The following is an 18,714-nucleotide window of genomic DNA, read 5'->3' on the forward strand; positions in this document are numbered from 1 at the left end:
TCAACTGTGTTCCTCTCCGCAGATGCTGTCAGACCTGCTGAGTTTTTCCAGGTATTTTTGTTTTTGTTTCAATAATTGATTTGTTGAGTTTGTTCAATCATACTTTCATGACAGTAGAAATGAGCTCCATAATGGTTCATAATCTAAATGGTTTGTGATCCTTTATCGGTACTTTGCGTTTAACAAATGTGAACTGCTTCTAAAAAAATACTAAAATAAAACAAAGTACTGGAGGCACTCAGTGGGAAGCACATGCTCCGAGGAAGGTAGTGTTAATATTATCATCGTTCCTTGCAACTTTGGCATCAGCTGCCCTCTTATGGGCTATGAAAATATTGCCTTCTGGTATGCATTAATCTTGCTCCTCAATTTAAATTACAGAGTCATAAGTTATACAGTTCAAAATTAGGCCCTTCGGCCCAGCGTGTCCGTGCCGACCATCAAGCACCTATCTATTCTAATCCCATTTTCCAGCACATGACCTGTAGCCCCTATCTGCCATTCTCCTGTTCCCCATTATCAATTCTCGAATCACATCCTCCAAGGGTCCCACGCTCACTTTAGCCACTTTCTTTCTTTTTATACACCCGTAGAAACTATTTATTTTTATATTTCTTGCCAATTTACTTTCATAATCAATTTTCTCCCGCTTCATTAGCTTTTTAGTCATCTGCTGCTGGTTCCTAAAAAAAATTCCCAGTCCTCTGGCCTACCACTAAATTTCGCTGCTCTGCATGACTTAGTTTTTGATTGGCTCCTGTCCTTGGACACTTTTGTTAATCGCGGATGGTTCATCCTTCTCATCGAGTCATCTCAGGTAACTGCTGTAGCCAATGCCAAGCAGGAATTACCCTCAAGGGGGAAAATGAAGAATCATCCAAGAAGACATCAAAATGGCTATTTTGTGCATCTCTGATGACCAGGCAAGTGTGACACCGGCAGTGGCAATGAGGCAAGGCCGCTTGGCTTTCTCCTCATATAATGCATTTTTAGCACAATATTAACCATCACATGAAACCACATAGCATCAGGTCCATGCTAGCATCTTCAGTACCCTTTAATCTAGTTCATGCTACTTCTGCTACACTATCATACATTCTGCAAAATTAAATTAAGCATAATACACTGTGTAGCAATACATTCAAGGTAATATTAAATCCTCTTATTTTGCTAATGTTCATTAATCACCCAAATCTTAATCTTCTGGTTTCTAATATAAGTATCAATAGATTACAATGTTCCCTAATGGCTCAGTGGGTAAACACACTGCTACACCATGTAATAAAAGATTGTCAGTTTAATGCAGCCTTGCTTTGATACCTATTCCACACTAAGGAGGTCTCAACTGGAGAGGTGAATTTACCTTTAGCCTTAACTCACTTGACTAGGATGCAGAAGTGGCGGCAAAAAATAATCCAGCCAGCATACATATTCCTAATACTATCTTCCGAAGCGGATTGAAGTTTTCAAATTCGTTTAAAAGACAATCTAGTTAACTTCTTACATTAGCAATCCAAAGTTTCCTTGAACACATAAAAATAATCAAGGCGTGTTTTGTACACACCCTCACAATCAGGTTTGATCAGACAATCACTATTACAAAGCACTTCTTTCATATGAAAGTATGTTTACACTTTATCATGAGGTGTTGCGGCACAGTGGGTAGTGTCTCTGAGCCAGACGCTCATGCCTCAGGACTTAATGGTCAAGGAGGATGCATTTATAATGTGGTCAAACAGGTTGATTATTAATTTAACTTATAAATCCTTCCAAAGTATGCCAAAGGCAGGTGGCAAGAGTGATAAATTCTTGGTCAGCCATGTGATGGAAAGAAAGTTGGAGCCTCTACCGTCACTATTCATAGCTCTATGTAAAAGTGCATGTTACCACAGCAACTTGGACTCCCTTAGTGATCTGCAACTTTCCACTTTGCCATCTTGTGACAAATGCTAATGGTCCTCCTCAACCTTTCAGACTTAGCACCCAGGGTAGTATTAATTTGCTCATCTCTACCACAGTAATGGGTTTGTTTTTCAGCGCTCTGTATCTAGTAGTGAAAGTGTTCTAAACCTACTTTACTGCGCAAACTAAATGGGACTTTCTATTCAACCATAACTTTATAACGAAAAGAAGCCAATTTCATTTTTAAATACTTATACCTTTTATTCCCTAAGCCAGTATTTATTTTTATAAGTAATGAATTTGAGGTATCTGGCAGATACTAAACTAAGAGGTCTAATTCTTCAGCCAATGGTTCTGCTCTTTGTTAAATCTAGCAGATAGAATAATTTTTAAAAGTTAATTCATGGGATGTGTGCTTCTCTGGCTGGGCCAGCACTTTTTGCCCATCCCTAGTTGCCCTTGAGAAGGTGGTGGTGAGCTCCCTTCTTGAACCGCTGCAGTCCATGTGGTGGAGGTACATCCATGGCGCTGTTAGGGAGGGAGTTCCAGGATTTTGACCCAGCGACAGTGAAGGAACAGCGATATATTTCTAAGTCAGGATGTTGAGTGACTTGGAGGGGAACTTCTAGGTGGTGGTGTTCCCATCTATCTGCTGCCCTTGTCCTTCTAGATAGTAGTGGTCATGGGTTTGGAAGGTGCTGTCAAAGGAGCCTTGGTGAATTCCTGCTCTCCTACGTTTACATTTACTACATTTTGGCCCAATCAGAGTGAATCAGTGCTGGCTCAGTGACAGATGCACCAGGTGGAGAGAATTCTCCACTTTCCCCAGAGGCCCTGTGAACTGGGCAGAGGCAAGAGGAGGGTTCCGCTGAATATTTGAAAGCATTGCACCAAGTTTGAAGGATTTCTTTCCATCAGGTAGATTTTGAGTTCATTAAAGCTTAGGAAATAGGATCAGGATTAGGTAACGTAGCTGTTCAAGCCTGCTCTGCCATTTAACAAAACAATGGCTGATTTTCAACCTCAGCTCCACCTTTCCCACCTTATCCACATATCCCCGATTCCTTTAGAATTTAAAATTAATGGCTGTGCTTGCTGCCAATGTGGTGCATGCGCAGCTGTACTGTTTTACTCTGTGATGTCATTGCCTGCAGCCTTTCCTGTACTGTAACCATGGCTACGCTCCCCAAATTCAGTTTACTGAAGATCTGATTGTGGATTGCTTCCATTCCCCCTTCCCCCCCCACACCCCATTTCTCAATTAAGTCATTGATAAATATAAAACATGGCAACAGTGCGTCATTATTTAAAATTTTAAGACAGAAACTTTTCAAACTGCTTTTCAATCAAGGTTAAACCTGTGGTAGTTAGAGAAAGAGAAAAAGAACAGAGATATTGACACAAGCAGAGATGGGGGACTAGATAGGTATAGAGAGAGGGATGGAGAAACAGCTAGCGAGAGAAAGAGACAGGTCACTGCGCTAGAAGTGGAAGGTTCAATGTTAATATTTTATGTACAAATTTCACCAATCCTGAGCTCCACAGAAGTTTTCTTAAAGATGGGTTTTGCTGACACTGTGTCTCTGGCCAATGACATCATTGGATTTCTGCACATGTGCACTTATCAGTGGTCATCTTGCATTGGCAGGAGACAATTATTATGCCAGGTGGGATTTGTTCTTTGAATTGTTTGTCGAGGCCTCGAGATCATTATTCCAATGATTACTGAAATATATAAATATCTAAAATTCTCAACAAAAAAAAAGCATGGCCACACTATTGAACCCTAGATAAGGATGGGCCCTCACACACTTGTGAATCTACCTGTCTAAATGCATTCCACATTTCAGGCTGCATTTGTACTAGGGTTGCCAACTGCGAATAAATGTATTCCTGGAGGTTTCATGACATGACTTGCCCCGATGCTCCAGACATTAGTCGGGCCAACACATCCATCCTTGTGATGCACTGCCTTCCTACACCGACTGAAAAGCAAAAATACACATTACCCAATTGGATGATGCTTGACCGTTAGCCAGATAACTTTTTTTCTCCATTTTCATATTTTTATAGCTGGTAACGAGAAATGTTCAAAGAAAATTACAAAAAAAATACAATCTTTTTTAATGTGCCGATGGTTTTTCTTCAGGGTTGCACACAGCAGTTCCTGGAGATTGATTTTCAATGCCTGGAGACTCCAGGCCAATTCTGGGGGATTGGCAACATTAATTTGTACTACCATTAAAGAGCCAACAAAGTCAACCTACTTGAGACCAATGTTACCATCATGTCAAAGGATACTGAACAGGGATACCAAATTGGGAGGGCAAATCCAATGCCACATCCTGGCCCTTATTCTGTGTGATCCCCTAGCTCTATTTGCCTCAGGAGAAACAACCTCCCAGCATCTATCCTGTGAAGTTCCTTAAAAACTTTATTACAATAAGATCACTTCATTCTTCTAAATTCCAAGCAAAATAGGGTGAGTCTACTCAATCTCTCCTCATAGCGCAATGCCCTCATCCCAGGAATCAGCCTAGTGAAATTTGGTTGCACTCTCTCCAAAACAAGTATATTCCTCCTATATATGCACATTTACAAAGTAATAAAAAGAGAATTGGGAACAAATGCAGGGTGGTTACCCTTGAGAAGGTGGTGGTGAGTTGCCTTCTTGAACCGCTGCACTCCATGTGGAGTAGGTACACCCACAGTGCTGTTAGGGAGCTCATTCCAGGATTTTGACCCAGCAACAGTGAAGGAACTGCAATATAGTTCCTAGTCAGTTTGGTATGCAGCGTGGAGTGGAACTTCCAGGCAGTGGTGTTCCCATGCATCTGCTGCCCTTGTCCTTCTAGGTGATAGAGATAAGGGATTTGGAAGGTGCTGTTGAAGGAGACTTGGTGAGTTGCTGCAGTGCATCTTGTAGATGGTACACACTGCTGCCACACTGCATCGGTGGTGGAGGGAAGTAAATGTTTAAGTTGGTGTATGGGGTGCCAATCAAGCGGGCCTGAATGGTGTCAAGCTTCTAGAGTGTTGTTGGAGCTGCACTCTACTAAGCAAATGGAGATTCAGTGATGTAATGAGGACTTTTTACAGAGAGGTGAGCCCCACATATGACTAATCTGTATGTTAAACACAATACACTCCAGAGTGTACGTTGATTCCAATTTAGAAACTCCATTCCATGGATCTGTCTTGAACAAAAATGACTTAATTAACATCTTCTTTCAAATTTCCAGCACATGTTTTGTTTCCAAAATAAGCCTTTTAAAAAATCCCATATATCATTTCACTTTTATATAAAGTTTTGAAAGTGGTACAATTTGAAGACCATGCACTTTGTATAAAAAGGGTAGAAAAAACCCAGTCATTATTTTGTGCTTTTTCTTCTTAATCTTTGATAAGATAACAAGCAGCTGCCAGTGAACAGTCACTTGTAACAACAAAAATGAGCTAATTAACCTCCTGGCCTAATTAGATCACTTTCCCCTTTGGGTTTACTTGAGAGCAGTGGCCTTAAAGAGAGACCAATATTAACAGCTAAACATTATAACTGTGTTCCAGAGCTTAGACTACCCACAGGCAACACTCAGGGAGACTATGAATTATATTAAAAAAAATCATTTGGCTCAACTTGCCTATTTATTCCACTGGACACCTGCAACCCATCTGTTTCTCGCTCAAAACAGTTAGAACAGGATTTTCTGCTGCAGCACTTGCCAGCCTATGATTTTCCACCCTCAGACTACTAATAGGCAGAAAACCAGGGCTTGCGAGCACAGAGATGGAATTCTCCAACTTTACTTCCCCTTCTGTCCACAAAAATGTAAATCAGGGATGTTTAAGAATCCTGTGGAATCCACCTTTAGTGATCACTGCTTAGATCAAATTTGCCAAAACCCATTTTTATAAACTGCATTTTCCATGGGTTGTAATGATCAGTTCTGGACAGTGATCCTCTTTTCATTTTTTATGCAGATGAGCAGCACCACTCATTAGCATTTTAAGCAATAGATTAATCTTCTTCCAATTTGCTGCTCAGATCTGTGGCTCTCAATAGCCATCAGTGCTTTCTCTTTCTGTCTCCCTCCCTCAGCCCCAAACTTACACTGTGAGTAGAACGCTACTCGGAAACTTTCTCCACAATAGGTGGAGACACCAAGGAGCTAATTATGTATCTGTTTAAACGCTATGAAAAGTACACATCAGCTACTGATCAGGCATGTTATTAGCTACATTCCACTCTACCGGGCTTTCCATGTCATGCAGGTGACTTTATCAATCCTCCCTTCGAATAAGGAATCATCTCTAGCTATACTTTCCATCACCATGTTTCCCACTTGAAATGCATCCAGTCCTTTCCAAATGCATTAATTGGCAGTGTTAACCATTTTAGCTGAGTTTCCATTCAATATCTGTACTTCTTTTGTGAGGGGCAGGTGATTGTGCCAATCGTATCTTGCTTGAAGCTTCAGAATTTTGTACTCAAGTTCACTTGAGATCCCCTCTAACTTGGGGAACGAAGACTGAGAACCATCCTTACTGCTCAGCTTTGAACTTTCCTAATCAAAGTCTTTGTGAAAAGACAATGCCCAAACATCAAAATGTATCCTCACCAACAATGTCTATGGCCTTGAAATACAGCCCGTTGTCTTATCAGTCTTGCTGATAATTTCAGGTTGGGCACTTTCAATGATCAATAATCAAACTTTTCTTCTGCAGCTAATGGTGGCCCCATACATCTTTGATTCTAGAGCCCAGGCTTTTTTTTTTGATCTGGATTGTTTTGAATACTATCAGTCTTCTTTAGAACCATAGAAAAGTGACAGCACAGAGAGGCCATTCGGCCCTTGTGTCTGCGCCAGCCAAAAGAGAAAAAATAAACTAACCACTCATTTTAATCCCACTTGCCAGCACCTGGTCCGTAGCCTTGCAGATTACAGCAATTCAGATGTAGGTCCAGGTACCTTTTTAAATGAGTGTTTTAGCCATAACCAATTCGGGCAGTGAATTCCAGACACCCACCACCCTCTGGGTGAAAAAGTTTTGCCTCATGTTCCCACTAATCCTTCTACCAATCACCTTAAATCTATGTCCCCTCAGCTAGGGGAAACAGACCTTCCCTGTCGACCCTATCTAGGCCCCTCATAATTTTGTACACCTCAATTAGGTCCCCCCCTCAGCCTCCTCTGCTCAAAGGAAAACAATCCTAGCCTATCCATTCGTTCCCCATTTCCTCCTTCCTCATCCAATCATTCCTTCCTTTAGTTGATATCTACTCTATGACTGGAGAAAAACAAGGAGGAAATGGAAGAAATGCTGGAAATCTGAAATAAATTGTAACACGCTTGAAAGAAATGATAGGTGAACCTTTTGGATGTGCTTCTTTATCACATGAAGGAAATGGTAATACATAGTATGAGAAGAAGGAAAATCAAAGACAATTGATTTAAACATCACAAGTTTTTAATTGAACTTTCAGCAAAAGTTTAATCTTAAAACCAAGGGTTAGTGGCATTGGTTTAAGTGAAAACCAGGTTGCCATCTTAGTTACAAACTGGAACATTATACCACCCATCATAAAATAGAAGGCTCAATAAGAACATCGTAAACCATTATGTACAACACTGCAAAGGATACATCTCCTTAACTTTATAATGATATTAACTGAAAGAGAACATTGAGGTATTAATTGCTTCAAAGATCACACATTAAATTATAGCTTAAAACAAACAGATGCTGAAAAGAAGCACTGACATTCTCACAGTCGAGTAAAGATTCACATTGAACCGTGACCTGTCTTTCTCAGTACTCTACAGCCTTTTCTCCAATATGTGCAGTTTGGCAATGAAGCAGCATTGACCTTTCCTGTACCTTTGTAAAACATCAATGTCCCATACAGGTTCAAAACCTGACTTAGTTTAGCAGTAAGTCTAACTGAATCCTTCTGCTGGCTGAGCCTTCTGTATGAGTCCATTTTAACTGCAATGCTGGCCACTATAAAAGGTGTGTTTGGAACATTAAAACCCTAAGAAATGAATGTTAACCGATTACCTTCTTAGAAGTCACCTTGATCAAAGTGGAAACTCTGGAAGATTAAAAAATACAAAAGAAATTGCGAATACCAGAAATCTAAAAGGCAGACAAATGCACTGAGTACACATCAGGCCCGCCGCTATTAAAACACAAAGGACCTCTGCCTGAAGTATTAATGAGTCTGCAGTGTACTCCAACATTTTCCATTTTTTAATTACTGAATAAACTATGCCAATGTGTTTATTTATAGCAATTTATGCAACGGCAGATTCTAGTTAATTAGGCAGATACAGTAATAGAAATTAAAGTCTATTTGGTGTGGAGAATCTAATGCTGATACATTGAGGATTTCATATATAAATGACCCAACAGCTGGTGAAAATGAATTGCGGTTTTAAAAGTGACATTAATTCAATAACAAATTGGTTCAGATTTATTCTATAAATGTTAAACTATAAAAGAGAAAGTAGTGTACATTTTAATGCATTGTGCTCTATACAGAAAGAGGACAGCAACTATAGTTTAAGTCCTGTTGATTTGCACACCCATCAGTTTCATGAGCACTAAAGACAGTAGGAATGGTGAGTCATTATTTCCATATGTGGGTCCAACATTGGTGAGAAACCAGTTAATTAGTAAACAGATTAACACAATTTTGAGGTTTATTCACACAGATTTGCAGACCTTGATGGGTTTATATAGTTTCTAACTTGTGAAACTACATTGAAATAATTAGGCTCTAGAATAATTACAGCAATAGCACCAAGCAGATTTTATTTTAAGGACTATGAGGCTCAGGTGAAAGAGTGGCTGGAAATCACAACAGTAAATAATAAGTTCTAGACTCGGTAGTTCTTGATACCTATGTTATTTCTTTAACAGCAAACTACTAACTGAATTTGCAGAAACCCAGAATGAAATGAAGTTCTGCCTACTAAAGGTTTAAACTAAAAAACAAAAACATATGACAACTGAAGTCTGTCACTGGAATAAGTGATTCCGTTGTTATAAAAATGACCTCAAATGTTAAATTACAAAGCACAGTAAAATCAACAACACTTTTTAGGAACCCTAGAGGGTGCTTTTTTGTTGATTAACTTCAAACAATTAAAACACAGAAATCAGCCATCATTTGGCATTTATGTAAATGCAGTGTCTATCTTTTAAACAATCTGAGTGGATAGTTACAACTAAAAAATTCACCTGCAGACAGCTCGGTCTGTTATTTGGCTCGAGACAAGTTTAGAGTACAGTTTTAAGTCTAAAAGGCAGCATATGTTTTGGGGCATTTTATAAAGACTTTTTTTGTGAATTATGTGCTCATCAAGGTGAGGTACATCACTGCTGGGAACTACAACATTTTCCAATTCCCTTGTGTCTAGCACCAACCTCAAGCATTCTTCTGGCCAGGTATAGCAGTTATATTCAAGTGAGGCTGATTTCCCCCAACAATGTGCTTCAGCTTGAATCTTAGTAGAGCACCTTGTACTGCACTGTGCATGGTACCTATCCATTTCCTACCTCTGCTAAGTGAAACTGTGGATTTAGTGCCAAATCTGGGAGTTTAAAAAAATCCGTACGAGTAAATATAATGTATAGCAAAAGGTTTCCTGTTTATTAGGGAGTTTCCTCAAATTTATGTCACAGGATTTTAAACTCATGTATTAAAATGCATACACGATTAAGTTGTGGATAAAGAGCACAGGAAATCATCCCTCATTGTTGATTTCTCCTACTGTGCTTTAAAATCGAAAAATATTCAGCAGAGGGAAGGTCCATTCCTCCATTATTTAGAATTTATATCTAAAATTTGCTCTATTGTCTTATGGTACTGATAAATGGCAGATTAATAGGTCCACTTCTTATAAGAATAACTAAACTTTGGTATATAAAATTGAGGAGACCTAGCTAGATTGGGTGAAGAAAGCATTAAGAGAAATTGAAGATAATTTTTGTCACTCAGAAGGTGGGAAGTGCCTGGAACTCTTTGTTACAAAGGGTGGTAGAGACCAAAACCCTCATTTCATCTGAAAAGTACTTGGATATGCACTTTTAGTGCAATAACTACAAGGTTATGCACCAAGAGCTGAGAAATGGGATAAAGCTGGATAGCTCTTTTTCAGCGGGCACAGACAGTGAGCCAACAGCCTCATTCTGTGCCATAAATTTTCTATGATTCTATGATTATGTTGGTTTTCAAAATTGGTACAAACATGCTGTGCACAATTTTATATTGACCTCAAATTCTGTGAAGCAACGGTGAATGATATAGAAGTGGACAATCTTATCAGTAAGGTAAGCAGGATAATGGGAATGGATGTTTTTATAACAGTAATGCTACTGTTAAAATCTACTGGGCTGGTCATTTACTTAATACCAGTTATTGGTGAGCGCTTGTCTGGCCAGTGAATTCGCTCGAAAGTGGTCTAAGAATTTTAGTTGTTTATAGAAACAAAACCCAACACTAGTGAACGACTGGCATTAAAGTTCATCGTGGTAGAATTTCTCATCGTGTAGTTGGCTACCATAGTCGGTTGCTTCGCTGTTGAGGAAGAGTTCCTGACTCACAAGTATTTCTGCTTCTGTGAGTTTCCCATCTCCATTTGCATCAATTTCTTTGACAAGATGATCAGCCTGTCAGGGAACAGAAACTTTCAATGTTAATCTCTGATGGCTGTAAGCAAAAATTGAATTAGCCTCAAAGCACCTGGATGAATTTCAGCAGGAGATTCCTCGCCTAATTCTGACGTGCTTCCTTGTGGTTCACTCAGAAGTCCAGAACACCAACTCTAGCTCAGATGCAGCACAAAGCTTCCTCTGGCACTGCCTAACAATGAACTTTAATTCCAACCTCAGATGAGAAACAGTGACCGTCCTAATGTCTGGTTCTCACATCCAAGTCTTTTATTCTTATTGTCATCCATGAGTGAGACTGCCACTCAATAGCTTAAGTAATTCATTCTCCAGACTAGAACAGCCTGGCCAGAAACCTAGTAACAGACCACCTGCCTGATCTTCCTATCAGTATTTGTGCGTTAAAACCTACTGTAGCAGGGAAAACTTAGAGAAAATAGCTTGAAAAAGACGGAATTTATACACTAATATTTTCTTTCCTCCAAATTCAAGTGTTACAATTTTTCTCTCCAAAATCACACCACAGATATGCTGTGCCAAATAGACTGGTGGTAACACTCCACAAAATACACAAGCTACATGGCAGGGGTCCCCTACACAAGGAGTATTGCTGACATTATGCTTTTAATTCTTTCACATTCATTCAAGGTTCTGAAGTGAGAGTTGGTTGTAAACAAAACATTTTTCCTGATATTGTTATACTACTTTTCTAAATGAAACTATTTCTTTTGGGGGAAAAACAAACATTATGTACCCTCTAAATTTTTATGCTCTCATCATGAGAAGTGTTGGTCTGGGGAACAGAAAACACTTCCATCTCAGGCACCCAGATCATGTTCTCCCAGGTAAAGTACGACATCATTCAATGCAGAGTAATGCTCCCTCTAGTCTTCTTCCAAAAATGTGTTTCAGGCCAACTGCAGAAGAGTACTACTGTGGCAGTGCTACATATATTGTAATAACCTACTCTATCCATCCTGTGACCTCTCTGAAATAGTGACAATTATTAACAGTGGCAGTTTCCATATTGAGAACACATTCACAAGGTGCTGGATTGAAATTTAAAATCCCTTCTAGTAAAAATTAAGCAATGTTTCAATCCTATTAGCATAGGCTTAATATTTAAAGACAGGAGGTTTACCTCATCATGCGCAATGTCTTGGTTGTTGGGAATAATCCACAACAAGAGTTCCTCTTGATTAAGTTTGCCATCCTTGTCTTTGTCATAATCGTTTTCAAAACGATCACGTTCCACAGTTACCCATTCTGGATCTTCCTCTGCACCTATTTTCATTGAGTGGAAACATTCTTAGCTACAAAATATTCACATTAGATAACTCCTAACCAGCAATGTTCTTGCAGAGTTGAAGGATTATATGGTGAATTGTTCACATCCAGTTTATGGGTAGGGTGGTGGTGAACAGGGGAAGGGGGCATGAGAAAATTAACTTAATGCTCAAAGTTCTCCTGGCATGCATAGCTTGGTCCTATATCAGACATGTTAAAAATTTTGGAGATTATACACTTATATACTAATCAGTGCTGGTTTTGGACTATCATCTAGATGCCCCAGGACCCACTCAACTGAGGAATGGTGAGTGGTCCTGGTGCCACCTTGCCAATGTATGCTAAAGCTTTATAACTGGGTGTTAAGCAACAGTGGTACTGAGATTCTCAATCTAATTTCCCAATGAAGTGGGAGAGAGTGGTGTAGTAGTGTCACTGGACTAGTAACCCAGAGGCTCAAGCTAATGCTTTGAGGACATGGCTTCAAATCTCACCATGGCAGCTGGTGGAATTTGAATTGAATTAATAAAATCTATAATTGAAAGCTAGTCTTAGTAATGGTGACCACAAAACTATCAATTGTTGTAAAAAAACCCATCTGGTTCACTAACCTCCCTTAGGGAAGGAACTCTGCCTTCCTTACCTGGTCTGGTTCTACATGTGACTCCAGACTCACAGCAATGTGGTTGATTCTTACCTGCCCTCTGAAATGGCCCAGCAAGACACTCATTTCAAGGGCAATTAGGGATGGGCAACAAATGCTGATTTGTCAATGACGCCCACATCCCATGAAAGAAGAAAGAAAAAAAGGTAGGGACTGGCTTATCTGCAACATCATGCCTCAGATTGGGAACTAATAATTTCAAGGAATTATAGGTTCCAACCTATCAAAGTGAAAGGATTCAGATTTCAGGATATAATCAACATCAAAAAGAAAAAAAAAAAGCAATAAATTATAAAACTGTAATTTGGAATCCCAAGCTGATTTTAAAAGCCTAGAGATCATTTGAAGGAGGAAAAGACTGAGGAGAGATAGGGAGTTCTGTAGTTTTGAGGTTTTTGGAAGGAATGACTTAGAAGAAATTGCAAAGAATCTTGATTGCAGTTCAGTGAGAGAAAGGAGGAAGTGTGTGTTGAATGGTGTATTTCCATTTTGGCTGGGAGCAGGGGAACAAGAGGAAAGTTCAGGGAAGCAATGATCATAGTAATATTAATAAAGTAAACAAGAAATATTGGTCACATCTCAAATCGTCTATTCAACATTGCATTAATTTACTGAAAAAATAACCCTACATATTTAAGGAAATCGTCAAGATTATTGAAGGAATTAAACACAAAATTTCGTGAAAAATTATAACATTTAACTAACCTGGGTCTTTTCTATAGTCACCAAGGTATTCCTCTAAGCTGACAAATCCATCTTTGTCATGATCATGTTCATCTAAAGCATCCTGTATGACATAGTCCTGCAATTTGAAAGTTAAAAACATTTGTATTGACATTAGGTGGACATGCAATCAATCTCAGTTGTGATGTCACCCACAGTTGAAGGTCCTGGGGAATGCCAGTGCCCATGAAACTCTACTCCAGCATAAACTACAAGATAAATGGGAAGATTCCTTAACTGGCTGATTTGCTTCCTTAGTTACCCAGGCTTATACCTTTGAATGGCGTGCACCAGCAATGTCCACAAATGGAGAGGTTCCACAGACTAGACTTATTTATAAGATCATAAGAATCCTCTATTCACATATTGGTAACCATTATATAATACAACGTACACAATAAACAATGTACTTTAACTCACCTTCATATAATCAGCTTCTTCTGGGTGTTCAAATGCTACAAATTCTGTCAGAGTCAGTCCTGATAACTCATCAATGTTTGCTTTCTCAAATCGCTTTTTATCTTTCAAAAAAATCTAGAGACAGAGATTAAGAAAGTTAAGAAACTGTTTACTTTTTCTGATTCAGTAGACTTGAGAAACATGTTACTCGGATACCAGACAAACTGGGTAAATGATACATTTGTCACTCCAGTTTCTGGTTTTAATATACCAAACAAAAAAGGTATCCTTTCCTCTCAAAGACTTCTGGAATGCTAATCAAATTTATTTTTATCCTTAATTAGATATCAGCCTTGACACAATCTTATCATGCGGAGGCAAGATGCTATGACTGTGGGTTCAAGTCCCACTTAAGAAATTGCATTCACTGTTCGATGCAGGAAAAATCACAAGTTTTCACATTTTGCGAAAATCAACACCAAAAGCAGTAACACTATAAGCGATGAGATTCTTAAATTGGAGGAGCAGGGAGATGAAAAGGAAGAGGCCAGATGCACAGATCTTGAAAAGTGTGATGGAGATAGAATAGGTAACAGAAAAAAGACAAATGTAATGCTGTGTTTTTGGTTAAAAACAATGGAATTGAAAGTAAAATCCATAAGCTAATATTGAAGTTGTACATAACATTGGTTAGGTCACAGTTGGGGTACTGTGTGGAATTCCAGAAGTCAGATAAAGAGGAAGAATATTACAATCATTGAAATGAAGATTTACTAGGTTGATATAAGGAAGGAGAAATTATAATTATGAGAAAAGAGCAGAAAAATTACAGAATTTTTCACTGGGGCATAAACGGTTTATTAGAACTCTAACAAATCTTTCAAGATTATCAGAGGCCAGAGTGAAAATTTATTTGTACTGTGATTAATCAGTAACAAGAACATGCAAACTCAGGATTATCACTGTCAGCCTTGGCTCAGTGGTATTATTGTCACCTCCGAAGTTTTGTGGGTTCAAATCCCATTCATACATAATCCAGACCGACACCCAGTGCAGTACTGAGGGAATGCTGCACTGGTGGAGGTGCCGTCTTTTAGATGAGACTTTAAAACTTGGCTCCATCAGCCCTATAAGGTGAATTATGAATCAATCACAGGCACAAACCTACCTTCTTCCATTCCTTGTCAAGCACATTGATGCTCCAATGCAATATTACATGTGGAATGTAAACCTTTGATAACATATTTAATGACATCATATTCCCTACATTTCAGAACCCCAATGACTCCGTTGAAAAAGTCAGTGTGCGTGAGTCTCACAGGACAATTTTGAAGGTGAATTCCAGATCTACATTGGGTTAGCTTATGTCAGCCAGGAAAGTATTTGAGGCAGTATAAGAAACGTGATTCTATTTTTCCCTTTCTTCTTGCCTTCTTTGTCCAACTTTTCTTTTCCTGATCAGTTTCTCAAAATCCAGACAATCAAAAAATCCCGCAGGTGTGTGATACACAAGAAATAATGTTTCCTAGCTATGAGGCCAAATGGGTAAAGCAACAAAATAGTTCTCTGAGGGATGGAATTTTCTAAACAGCCTCAAGGTTTGAGGGGTAGGGTTTCTGCTTTGGGAGCAATCCGCAATTCGGATGCAAATTGTGTTAATTTTCTGAAGTGAAGGGTCAAGATTCTGTTCATTTGTATAATCACAAATGTAAAAGTTTCCATGAACCAGCACAGTGTTTTAGAACTCAATTGTTTATTTTTTCTCCTTGCATTAAAAAATATTCCTTGATAAATTTAAGGGCCGTAACCTGATGCAGTTTATTAACACAGCTAAAAATGGGTTTATCACAAAAAGAGAGTATTTTTACTAAGAGGAGTGTTTCTCCACCAGCTTTGAGTAACCTGATTTGAAATAACTGAAAATGATGACAGAAACTTGCCATGTTGATAAAGTCGATCTAGGCTTCAAGTATGATGTTTTCATACCATAAAAGATCTCAGAAACTCAATTTGGGCTGGACAGAACTTGTATTTGAAATTCTTTGACCTTTTGCACTAATTTGGCCAATTTCAGGCCCTGGAAAATCTATGTAACCTAGTGAAAACGCTACTCCTATACCTTTATATACTGTTCTTGGCTTCTTAGTCATGTTGATATAGGAAAGTCACTAAAGCAGTAGTAATGGGCTGATGCTCATTGTTTCTGGCCTCCATCCACATCCCACATAATGTAAGACCTGGTCGTAGCTGAAATTCAGCATCATCCCCTCTCCTGAGACCCAGAGTTTTATTCAATCATTAGATACCTAGAATTTTTTTCTCCACTGGATTCCTATGGAAAACAACTTGGCCTTCAACATTCAACTGCCCAGAATGGTATATTTAAAATCAGGAGTTCCCCATGAGAAATCACAGCACAACCTTACATTCAGCTCTCTGTATGACAAAGCAAAAGATAGATCTGCATTCTTGTAGCACCTTACGACATCTTTCAAAAGCATTTCAAAATTCTTCACAAACTTTGAAGTCCATTGGCTATTATGCATGCAAGCTCAGCAGCTATTTTCAACACAATATGGTACCACAAAAAGTAATGAGATAAATAAAAGTTAATCTGTGTGTGGTTGAGGCAGCAGGGTTGGTCAGGATCCCAAAATAACTTTGTTCTTCAAATAAAATCTCAGCTGAGCAGGTGGTTCTGTTTAACGTTTAGCTAAATAACTTATCACATCCGGCAAAGCAGACCTCCTTCAGTACTGCAATAGAGTGCCAGCTTATTATTAGGATAACAAATTTGTGCAATGGATTTTAGTACAGGAGTAAAGATTTCTTGCTACAATTGTATAGAGTGTTAGTGAGACTGCACCTGGAATATTGTGTATAGTTTTGGTCTCCTTATCTAAGGAATGATATACTTGCCATAGGATTGCGATAAAAGTTCACCGGACTGATTCCTGGGATGGTGGGATCATCCTGTGAGGAGGGATTGAGGATGCTGGGCCTGTATTCTCTAGAGTTCAGAAGAATGAAAGGTGATCTCATTGAAACATACAAAATTCTCACAGGGCTTGACAAAGTAGTTGGAGGAAGGAAGTTTCCCTTGTCTGGGGGAGGTTTGAGAACCAGGGGACACAGTGTCAAATGAGGGGTGGCCACTTTGGACAGAAATGAGGGGAATTTTTTTCACTCAGAGGGTGGTGAATCTTTGGAATGCTCCACCCCAGAGGGCTGTGGAGGCTTAGGCGTTGAATGTGTTAAAGACAGAGACTGATAGATTTGAAAGACATCAAGGGATATAGGGATAGTGCGGGAACGTGGGGAGACAGTGCCATATTAGTAATGTTGCTGAACTAATAATCCGGAGACCCAGGCTAAGACTCTGGGGACATGGGTTCAAGTTCCACCACAGTAACTGATGGAATTGGAATTCAGTTAATAAATCTGGAGATTTTTTCTTCTCCGCCAATGCTGCCAGACCTGCTGAGTTTTTCCAGGTAATTCTGTTTTTATAATAAATCTGGAAGCTAGCCTCAGTAATGGGTGGCTATGAAACTATCTTTGATTGGTGCTAAAAACCCATCTGGTTCACTAATGTCCCTTAGGGAAGGAAATCTGCCATCCTTACTTGGTATGGCCAACATGCAACTCCAGACCCACGGCAATGTGTTTGACTCAGAACTGAATTGAATAGCCTAAGAAACCATAAAGTTCAAGGGCGTTTAGGGATGGGCAACAAATGCTGGCCTTGCCAGTGACACTCACATCCCATGAAAGCATTAAAAAAATTGCACCAAGGTAGACTAACCATGACCTAGCTGAATGGTGGAGCAGGTTCAAGAGGCTGAATGGCTTACACCTGCTCCTACTTCCTATGTTTCGAAGGGCATGGTCCACAACTTTCAGTTCAGACTGCTATCATTTAAAGTACAATGACTTGTTGGGGCAGTGCTCAGAATGGTTCTATAGAAAAACACTGCATGGGACTGTGAAAATTCTTGACAGAAAATTTGAGAATAACCTGCACTACAGCAATAAAGCAAAAATGCATACTCCAAGTCTCACTATATGGAACACTGAAATCCAAACATTGAGTATGCACTGAAAATCCATGGAAAGACAGAGCAATTAATTTTGTGATTCGTAGATAATTAAAATTTATCTTCATGTTTGCTTCCGCTTTTCAAAAAAAAATGTAGTGGGATTAATAACTAAATTGAATAAATTTCCTTTTCTCACCTGCCTGAGGGATTCCTCCTCTTCATCATCCATTGGAGTATTCTCATCATAATCTAGCATTCGGTCATAACTATGAATGTTGTACTCTTCCCATGTAACAACTCCGTTGCCATCCAGGTCATGCTCTGGAAACTGTTCTTTGCTCTCCTCTGTGGCATAATGTTTGAATGACTGCTGGATCCATCCACTAAGTTCACCTGTAGCAAATAAAGAGTGACTTATATAGGTGCAGCTTTCTTATTTCCTGAGTTATAAGAGTTTATTGATATAAATTATATCCCCAGACAACCTACTCTTTGAATTTCCTTTTTGCATGCACTATCCCCTATATCCTAGCAGTCCTCTCACTGAAGAATAGGACACCATTTATTTAAAAAAAAAATTTATTCAGCGTTTCACAAGAATGGAGGGATTCATGTGTTATGCAGTTGGGTTTATATGTTGTTTGAAGGTATTGTTGTGCCTGATATAATAAATTGTTCATATATATTTGCAACATGTTAGAATCTAGTTCTATGGGGTTAAAATACTGGCAAGATGCGAAAAAGTCACGTATGTGTAATGAAAAAATGCTTGTGTATTTTTGTTTTGTCTTGAGAATGTTCATGAACTGTAAGGTTCAGTTGTGAATTATGGCTTTCAAACAACATGTATATGCAAAACTGTAAATACAGAGTCATTTATCTGTCGTGCCCGGTGCTATGGAATATCATGTATACAGGTCAGATTCACTAGCAGCAATTCCAGGCTATCACAGAATCTCTTCAAGTAGGGGTTCTGTGATGTAAGTGGGAATTAAGTAATAATTGCAGTAAGATACTTCAAAAGTG

The 18,714-nt window shown here is 39.0% G+C and overlaps 1 protein-coding gene and 1 long non-coding RNA gene across 4 annotated transcripts in view; one reads left to right on the top strand and one right to left on the bottom strand.

The window, feature by feature from the left end:
- The window catches only part of LOC121271985, a 26,872-nt gene continuing 8,158 nt past the window's right edge, over positions 1-18,714 (top strand). Inside the window, exon 1 of the long non-coding RNA XR_005941831.1 lies at positions 1-51. This is a non-coding gene — a long non-coding RNA (uncharacterized LOC121271985). The remainder of the gene's footprint in view (positions 52-18,714) is intronic.
- The window catches only part of rcn2 (reticulocalbin 2), a 22,210-nt gene continuing 10,849 nt past the window's right edge, over positions 7,354-18,714 (bottom strand). For all 3 annotated transcript variants that reach the window (XM_041178261.1, XM_041178259.1, XM_041178260.1), the window contains exons 4-8: positions 17,885-18,081; positions 13,670-13,783; positions 13,232-13,328; positions 11,717-11,859; positions 7,354-10,575 (exon numbers count right to left, since the gene is read on the bottom strand). In XM_041178261.1, coding sequence (XP_041034195.1) covers positions 10,423-10,575; positions 11,717-11,859; positions 13,232-13,328; positions 13,670-13,783; positions 17,885-18,081 — 704 coding nt within the window. In that variant the 3' untranslated portion in view covers positions 7,354-10,422. The remainder of the gene's footprint in view (positions 10,576-11,716; positions 11,860-13,231; positions 13,329-13,669; positions 13,784-17,884; positions 18,082-18,714) is intronic.

The sequence above is a fragment of the Carcharodon carcharias genome, chromosome 32 (genome assembly GCF_017639515.1).
Source record: "Carcharodon carcharias isolate sCarCar2 chromosome 32, sCarCar2.pri, whole genome shotgun sequence".
NCBI classification, from domain to species: domain Eukaryota; kingdom Metazoa; phylum Chordata; class Chondrichthyes; order Lamniformes; family Lamnidae; genus Carcharodon; species Carcharodon carcharias.